We start from the raw sequence: 9,107 nt of genomic DNA on the forward strand, positions 1-9,107 counted from the left end.
GAAGGAATAAAAAAACGACAGGGTGTCATTATAGGAAAGTTTTCCTGATAAGTACCGCATGTCCTGAAGTGGGTTTTTCCCCTCTTATACCACAGCAGTACACTAGTATTTATTTATTTATTTATTTATTTATTTAAGAATGATGCATCATCCATTAACAGTTATGTATATTGTTGTGTCTCTAAGTTAGCAGAACAAAAAAGCCCTCTGTCCTGAAGACTAACCCCCCCCCGCAAACTTAACAGCTTTACGTGCTGACACTGGAGACTCCTTCATATCAACAATTACATTTGTTTATTACAAGATGCACATTAATAAATATAAATAAATATACACACACACGGCCATGCCCCTGATATACAGTATGCATGTGTGTGTATGTATATATAGATAGATAGATATACACACACATATATATATTTATTTATTTATTTATTATATACATATATATCAGGGGCGTGGCCGTGTGTGTGTGTGTGTGTGTATAATATATTCATATACACTTTGTTTAATGGAGCTCGCTGTTGCCAGTGTAAAAACACCTCTACCAATAGTCGCTCCTCAGCATTTTTGCATAAAAGACGCCTATAGGTCAGTTTATTTGCGCTACCAAAATCATCTCTCCCATTGGCTAGCTTCGTTCCCACCTGTTGAATATTCAGCTCAGGCCCCGCCCACCACTTCCCTGTTGCTGCCCGAAGTGTCACTTCGGCTTGTTCCGGGTTAATTGCGCTCTCTTTGGCCGGCGTCTCGTTTTATTTATTTATTTTTTGCTTCTTCCTATTTTGCAATGTCTCTGTTATTAGAGAATCAGTTCTTGGAGCTGCCTAATGCCAATGAAATCGCTACAAAGTCGTTTCTGGAGTCGGTTTCCCATCTTCCGTCTTTCTTCGGTGAGTAACGTTAGCCCGCGCGAGACGGTAAGTAGACTAGTGCCGAGTGAAGTCTACCAAAATGGCAAGTTATTGGAACAAATCCCAAGCCCCCCCCCTCCTCCTCCTCCGCCTCCTAAATATGTAGGCTCAATAAGGTGAGCTTGGAGAGTTTAAGTGGCTCCAAGATTAACACTGGAACCTGATAAAAGAGCTTAAAAAAAAGAAAAAAAAAGAGGGTATAGTAAAATAAAGTTGTGAAGGTTAACAGTTCATATCAGGACCTTTTTGTGTTTTGAGTACAAATAAAACTTATCTATTCTAACAGCCTCAAGGTTAAGAGTGCTGATGAGGGTTCCCCTGTAAAGTCTGGAATGGTACGGTCCTAAAATTGAGACTAATTAATTATTCATGAGCGCGCAGCCCTGAAAGGCTACTCCAGCTTCCTGGCTGATGAATTCATTAAAGACAAATTAGTATTGATGATTGAAAATGGCTGTGTATCAGGGGCGTGGCCACGTGGGAGGCACAGGTTGACTTTGCCACCATTTCAATAAACCTTGCCCAACCTAAATCTGACTGTATGGTAAAAAATAAAATTAAATAAAATGTCTTATTATTATATGAAAACATCAGTTTTTTGATGGGCTGGTTTCACCATATTGTGAAAAACTATTAGCTATTTTTAGTCAGCATTTATAAAACTGTTTAACAAAGGAGAAAAACAGTATTTAACAAGGAAAAGGAGGGAAAATAAAACTTCTTTGACGCACAGATACCTGATAGTCAGAATATCGTCAATCTGAAAAGTATATCATGTTTATGTATCACGATATCTGTATCATATTGTCGTATCGCCCAGCCCTGATATCTCATGTTTACTTAAATCATCATAGCAAATAGAGTTGTAGGTTCTTCAGCCCAGTCCCTTCAGTGTTAGGAACGATCACAAACCACTACGAAGCCAATACGCTGATCTCATTATGTGATGATTCGAGATGCAAATGAAATATTCTACAAATAATAAGATGGTGCTTAGTAGCCTCCCTTTTCCCACCTCAAGTTTAAAAACCTGGAAACACCACTGCTGTTTTTTTTGTGATTGTCATTTTTAAGAGCTTTGCGTTCCACACTTTCTTTACTTAAGCCTACAGTATACAGTTACACTACATGGCCAAAAGTATGCGGACACCTGACCATCAGACCCGTATATCAGCCTTCAGCAAACTGTTGGAGGTTTTGGAAGACTGTAGAATTATAATTTCCGTTCACTGGAACTAAAAAGCCCGAACCTGTTCCAACATGCTGTTACTGGAAAATAACCAACTCCAGGGAGGTAAAGACGCTCGTATTATTTGTGCTTCTTTATTCCAAACCTTCAGGATTTTAACAGAGCTCTCAGTATTTCTGGCATAAAGACTTGGCACGTGTAGCTGCCACTTAACTGAAGGTGCGAAGTGTTCCAGTTTTCTATTTATTCAGTCTGATTTGCATTTTATTGTTGTTTTTTTTTTGTTTGTTTGTTTTAACAGACTGTCTCGGTTCCAAAGTTTTTGCTCCCATCAAATCCGACATAAACGGAAACATCACAGTAAGTGTGACCGTCCTCGCCTCAACACTTTAAAAAAAAATTTTTGTCTCAAACATTCAGACAGATTTATACGAGCATTCTGTGATCTCACTGCTTAGAAAATCAGAGCTGTATATGACTCCGATCCAGTGAAGTACGAGACGCTTCAGAAGATCCTGCAAGCTGAGAAGGACATGTACGGGTCCGCATGGCCGAAAGCAGGGGCCACGTTAGCGCTCATGTGGTTAAAAAGGTGAGAAGATATGAGAAGAAAGTACGACCTCCTCTATTCCGTCGAGTTGATTTTTTTATTTGAGTTGTATAAATTATTATTATTATTTTTTTACAAAGGGACAAAACATCTCAGGACATGCTGTTATAGGATCCTATATCAGCATGCTCTGTTGTGATACAGTAACACATTAACATTACCATATTAACAAATGTCGCTCTTTCATTCAGTTTCCTCCTGCTTTCCGGTCAGAATTGTTTGATATGTTGGAGAGAACTGTTTCTGAAATTCAGCCCTCGCTATTCGCTAATTGTTTTCCTCAGAGGCCTGCGCTTCATTCAGATCCTGCTGCAGAGTTTGGCGGATGGCGAGCGAGATGAGAACAATCCCAACTACATCCGTGTCAATATCACTAAAGCCTATGAACAAGCGCTGAAGAGATACCATGGCTGGATAGTGCAGAAGATTTTTAAGGTAAGGGATAGAAATTGAGAGAGAGAGAGAGAGAGAGAGAGAGAGAGAGAGCTGGAATATAAATGACTTTATTAAGGAAGACTACACAGTAGGTTGTGTAGTATAAATTGTTTTATACATCAGAGCCTTGATATCCCCAATACCCCAAAGTAGAGAGTTATTAGAGGTAACACTTTTAAATTATTTCTGAAATAATCATTTAAAAAAAAAATCTCTTTCTTATAATACAAGAAAAACATCGACAAACATGCCATTACATTTGATTGCATTGAGTATTGTAGTTAGCATTATGCCTTTGTCTAATGTTTCTACACAAACCAGTTATAAGATTATCATGACATTGCAATATATGTTAAGCTATGCTATTTTTAACAATTCAGAACTACGGACAGAACAGCTGTCTAAATGCTGCCTTCAAAACGTGATGTTTGGAACGCCCATAATTTTACTGTGTGTGTTACTGTGGCATATTATAGTGGCACAGTATAATAATATATTATACTATATATAGTGTCACTGTGGCGTACTATAGTGTATATAGTGTCACTGTGGCGTACTATAGTGTGTATAGCGTCACTGTGGCGTACTATAGTGTGTATAGCGTCACTGTGGCGTACTATAGTGTGTATAGCGTCACTGTGGCGTACTATAGTGTGTATAGCGTCACTGTGGCGTACTATAGTGTGTATAGCGTCACTGTGGCGTACTATAGTGTGTATAGCGTCACTGTGGCGTACTATAGTGTGTATAGCGTCACTGTGGCGTACTATAGTGTGTACAGCGTCACTGTGGCGTACTATAGTGTGTACAGCGTCACTGTGGCGTACTATAGTGTATATAGCGTCACTGTGGCGTACTATAGTGTATATAGCGTCACTGTGGCGTACTATAGTGTGTACAGCGTCACTGTGGCGTACTATAGTGTGTACAGCGTCACTGTGGCGTACTATAGTGTATATAGCGTCACTGTGGCGTACTATAGTGTGTACAGCGTCACTGTGGCGTACTATAGTGTATACAGCGTCACTGTGGCGTACTATAGTGTATACAGCGTCACTGTGGCGTACTATAGTGTATACAGCGTCACTGTGGCGTACTATAGTGTGTATAGCGTCACTGTGGCGTACTATAGTGTGTATAGCGTCACTGTGGCGTACTATAGTGTATACAGCGTCACTGTGGCGTACTATAGTGTATATAGCGTCACTGTGGCGTACTATAGTGTATACAGCGTCACTGTGGCGTACTATAGTGTGTATAGCGTCACTGTGGCGTACTATAGTGTATACAGCGTCACTGTGGCGTACTATAGTGTATACAGCGTCACTGTGGCGTACTATAGTGTATACAGCGTCACTGTGGCGTACTATAGTGTGTATAGCGTCACTGTGGCGTACTATAGTGTGTATAGCGTCACTGTGGCGTACTATAGTGTATACAGCGTCACTGTGGCGTACTATAGTGTATACAGCGTCACTGTGGCGTACTATAGTGTATACAGCGTCACTGTGGCGTACTATAGTGTGTATAGCGTCACTGTGGCGTACTATAGTGTGTATAGCGTCACTGTGGCGTACTATAGTGTATACAGCGTCACTGTGGCATACTATAGTGTGTATAGCGTCACTGTGGCGTACTATAGTGTATACAGCGTCACTGTGGCGTACTATAGTGTGTATAGCGTCACTGTGGCGTACTATAGTGTGTATAGCGTCACTGTGGCGTACTATAGTGTGTATAGCGTCACTGTGGCGTACTATAGTGTATACAGCGTCACTGTGGCGTACTATAGTGTATACAGCGTCACTGTGGCGTACTATAGTGTGTACAGCGTCACTGTGGCGTACTATAGTGTGTATAGCGTCACTGTGGCGTACTATAGTGTATACAGCGTCACTGTGGCGTACTATAGTGTGTATAGCGTCAATGTGGCGTACTATAGTGTATACAGCGTCACTGTGGCGTACTATAGTGTGTATAGCGTCAATGTGGCGTACTATAGTGTATACAGCGTCACTGTGGCGTACTATAGTGTGTATAGCGTCACTGTGGCGTACTATAGTGTATACAGCGTCACTGTGGCGTACTATAGTGTATACAGCGTCACTGTGGCGTACTATAGTGTATACAGCGTCACTGTGGCGTACTATAGTGTGTATAGCGTCACTGTGGCGTACTATAGTGTGTATAGCGTCACTGTGGCGTACTATAGTGTATACAGCGTCACTGTGGCATACTATAGTGTGTATAGCGTCACTGTGGCGTACTATAGTGTATACAGCGTCACTGTGGCGTACTATAGTGTGTATAGCGTCACTGTGGCGTACTATAGTGTGTATAGCGTCACTGTGGCGTACTATAGTGTGTATAGCGTCACTGTGGCGTACTATAGTGTATACAGCGTCACTGTGGCGTACTATAGTGTATACAGCGTCACTGTGGCGTACTATAGTGTGTACAGCGTCACTGTGGCGTACTATAGTGTGTATAGCGTCACTGTGGCGTACTATAGTGTATACAGCGTCACTGTGGCGTACTATAGTGTGTATAGCGTCAATGTGGCGTACTATAGTGTATACAGCGTCACTGTGGCGTACTATAGTGTGTATAGCGTCAATGTGGCGTACTATAGTGTATACAGCGTCACTGTGGCGTACTATAGTGTGTATAGCGTCACTGTGGCGTACTATAGTGTATACAGCGTCACTGTGGCATACTATAGTGTGTATAGCGTCACTGTGGCGTACTATAGTGTATACAGCGTCACTGTGGCGTACTATAGTGTGTATAGCGTCAATGTGGCGTACTATAGTGTATACAGCGTCACTGTGGCATACTATAGTGTGTATAGCGTCAATGTGGCGTACTATAGTGTATACAGCGTCACTGTGGCGTACTATAATGTATATAGTGTCACTGTGGCATATTATAGTCATCATCAGTAGGGTTCCTGAGCTCTAGTTACTCTCTGTGCAGGGTTTTGTGTGTTCATGACCAAAGCTCTGCAAAGAACAGCAAAATCGAGCAATTTGGCCGCAACAATCACAAAAAATGCTGCAAAAATCCTGTACGGACTGAATTACCTTCGCTACCCATTTTTAACCTGTTCGGTTACGTTTCCAGGCGACCCGTACATGCGACTGGGCGGCACACCGGAGCGTCCGCTGGCCCAGTGGGCTAGCTGATGAATTTATCATTTGAAACATGAACAAAACTATACAGTGTTGCGGTAAGGGTAACTCGATGGTCGAAAAGATCTTGGATCACCGAGTGATCTCAGTGATTGTGACCATGACGTGATTGTTGGTACCAGTTTGAGTATCCCAAAAACTGCTGAGCTCATGGGATTTTCACGCACAACGGTCTCTAGTGTTTACACAGCGTGGTGCGAGAGACAAAAAAACATCCAGCGAGGACCAGCTGTGCAGAGAAAGAGATCGGAGGTCATTGGACAGACTGGTTTGAGCTGAGAGTAACGCAGATAACCACTCTGTACAAACGTGGTGGGCTGAAAAGCATCTCAGAACTCGCACCATGTCAAAGCCATGAGGTGGATGGGCTGCAAGAGCAGAACACCACGTCAGCTTCTGCTCCTGTTAACCGTGAACAGGAATCTGAGGCAGGAGTAGGCCGAGGCTCACTGAACCTTGGGAAAAAGGTGAACAGGTCAAAGAGAAAGCAGCTAATCCACAATGTCTTCTTTCTGCTTTAGGCAGCACTTCTGGCTGCGCCGTACAGGTCGGACTTCCTGAAGTCTCTGTCTAAAGGTCAGGCGGTGGTGGAGGAAGACTGCCTGGCGAACATTCGGCAGTTCTTGGTGAACTTTTCCACCACTGTGGACGCCATTTATGACATGTACACCGTGATGAATGCTGAGCTGGACTACACGGTGTGACGGGTTTGTGTCCCGGTGCCTTTCTCAGGTCAGACAGCATTCCACTGGAAATAAGCAGTACTCAAAATTCAATGCAACTCTCCATTTTATTATTTGTATTGTTCATTTTTGCTTGTGTGGTGAGAGAATTTTCTGTCTTGGCATGGATCATGCTGGAAAAAAAAAACAAAAAAAAACCCAAACAAACCCAACAACCTGAAGTGCATTAACGTATGGTATCTCTGAGCAGAGAGATGCTGAACTACCTGTGATGATTTGAGACTACCGTATCACACGGCGTGCTGCGGTGCTGAGAAGGATTTCTGACTGGTTCGACGAAAGCTCTTACTGGTTTGACAAAAAGTTTATGCTCCTGGAAATCGAGAGGAAATCCCAAACGCTAGAATTTTTTTTTTTAGAATCCTCTTACATGGTTGATTACATACAAGATACATGATAGATACACAGAATACATGATACAGCTCTGTATTCAGTTTCCTCAGCATCCATTACTTCAATTTTAAGAACTCTTTTCTTCAATACTAGTGTTTGGGACAGAGCTGTAAGCAAAACTTTGGACACATCTGAGTAATTAGAGCAAGGTGTGTTTAATAATAATAATAATAATAATAATAATAATAATAATAATAACTATTTTTTTTATATATATAAAAGTAAGTTTAGAAAAAGGAGGAATTAATAAAAAAATGAAAGAATAGGACCGAACCAGACAAGGATTTATCTATTTTCTATTGTAACTTTTTTTTTTTAAGTAAAAAATGGCAGATAAATTATGACAGAAAATAAAATCTAAAAGAAAAGGTGTATTTTCAGCTTCTTAGTAAACTTACAAACTTATCGGAAAGAGTTCCCGAGTTTAGCAACGCTAAAAGGAGCCTTAATTTTTAATTTTTTTTATTTTATTTATTTTTTTTAATTTTTAATTTTTTTTATTATTATTGGTTTTTGGTAATTAGACGGGAAGTCGTCCTGCATTTGACGATTTTCGACATTGATCTCTGTGGCTCATATCTAGATGGGCATTCTGTTATAATAGAAACCAAATTATTTCTAGCTTTAAAACAAATGCAAGAAGTTTAAGATCTGTTCTGTATAACATGAAGCATTGTCATAAGCACGTTGTTGTGATTCAAGTGAGAGAAATCAACAACAAAATAGGTCCCCTAACATTTCATAATTGGGTGTCTATTAGCTTCTCCCTCTTTGCACTATACCTATTTCAGTTTTGTCCTCATTCATTTTTTTAACCAATGAAATGCATAAAGAAGTGCCTGACAACAATCAATAATTTCCCAAGTCTATAATAATATTTATTAATATGCAAAGATCCTGGTGCCTGTTTTTTGTTGTTGTTGTTTTTTTAAACATAAAGCAATTAGCAGATTTGCTACATGATTGATATTACTTTTCATACAAAGGCTGACTCATTAACTGACAATAATAATAATAATAATAATAATAATAATAATAATAATAATAATATATACATTCATATTCATATACATGCTGACAGCCCGGGGTTTGCTGCACAAAACTGATGACAACATTGCTAACTATTTAATTATAATGTGTATGTGCAGTTTGATTATTTGCGAGCGTATATTTACACTCTTAGGGTGTACAGATTATTAAAGCACACACTGTTATGTATATTAATGAGCAAAGGGAGTAATTTGAGGAATCCCTGTGTGGAAGTCAGTTAATCTTAAAGGAGATTAATGTTTTAATGATTTGCACTATTTGTAGGTCATTCACGTGAAACAGCGTAAACGAACGCAGAAAGGGTTACAGTTTTCCTGCATTATAAAACCTCACTCTGAAGTTTATTTATGAGATATATATATTGTGTGTGTGTGTGTGTGTGTGTGTGTGTGTGTGTGTGTGTGTGTTTCTGACTGAGATACAATGTAAAATTATTCTCATAACTGATTATTGGTAGACTGACTTATACATTAAAACTTGTTCTGAAATAAACAGTGCCTTTCTTGCACCATTAAAGAGTTTTTTTTAGCCTCTGAGCATCTGTCAGTAATGTATTGTGTTACTGTGTTAAGGTTTTATTAC

The 9,107-nt window shown here is 40.1% G+C and overlaps 1 protein-coding gene across 2 annotated transcripts; it reads left to right on the plus strand.

Annotated features, from left to right (window-relative positions):
- The first annotated feature begins 495 nt into the window (after nt 1–495).
- Nucleotides 496–9,059, plus strand: LOC128620323 (glycolipid transfer protein-like). 2 transcript variants are annotated; one of them, XM_053645220.1, is made up of 5 exons: nt 496–893; nt 2,405–2,463; nt 2,562–2,695; nt 2,998–3,148; nt 6,861–9,059. In XM_053645220.1, exons 1-5 carry the CDS (start codon nt 791–793, stop codon nt 7,041–7,043), a joined length of 630 nt encoding a protein of 209 aa, XP_053501195.1. In that variant the 5' UTR covers nt 496–790; the 3' UTR covers nt 7,044–9,059. The 2 variants fall into 2 exon arrangements, with proteins under 2 accessions (XP_053501195.1, XP_053501196.1); XM_053645221.1 differs by lacking the exon at nt 496–893 and adding an exon at nt 2,118–2,208.
- The last annotated feature ends 48 nt before the right edge of the window (nt 9,060–9,107 follow it).

This window comes from Ictalurus furcatus, chromosome 16, assembly GCF_023375685.1.
Source record: "Ictalurus furcatus strain D&B chromosome 16, Billie_1.0, whole genome shotgun sequence".
NCBI lineage: Eukaryota > Metazoa > Chordata > Actinopteri > Siluriformes > Ictaluridae > Ictalurus > Ictalurus furcatus.

Excerpts from the sequence above, each read along its gene's own strand:
- LOC128620323 (XM_053645220.1), top strand. The coding sequence starts at position 791 with ATGTCTCTGTTATTAGAGAATCAGTTCTTGGAGCTGCCTAATGCCAAT. Across the intron at positions 2,464-2,561 it reads ACATAAACGGAAACATCACA|AAAATCAGAGCTGTATATGA; the intron begins GTAAGTGTGACC and ends CTCACTGCTTAG. Across the intron at positions 3,149-6,860 it reads TAGTGCAGAAGATTTTTAAG|GCAGCACTTCTGGCTGCGCC; the intron begins GTAAGGGATAGA and ends TTTCTGCTTTAG.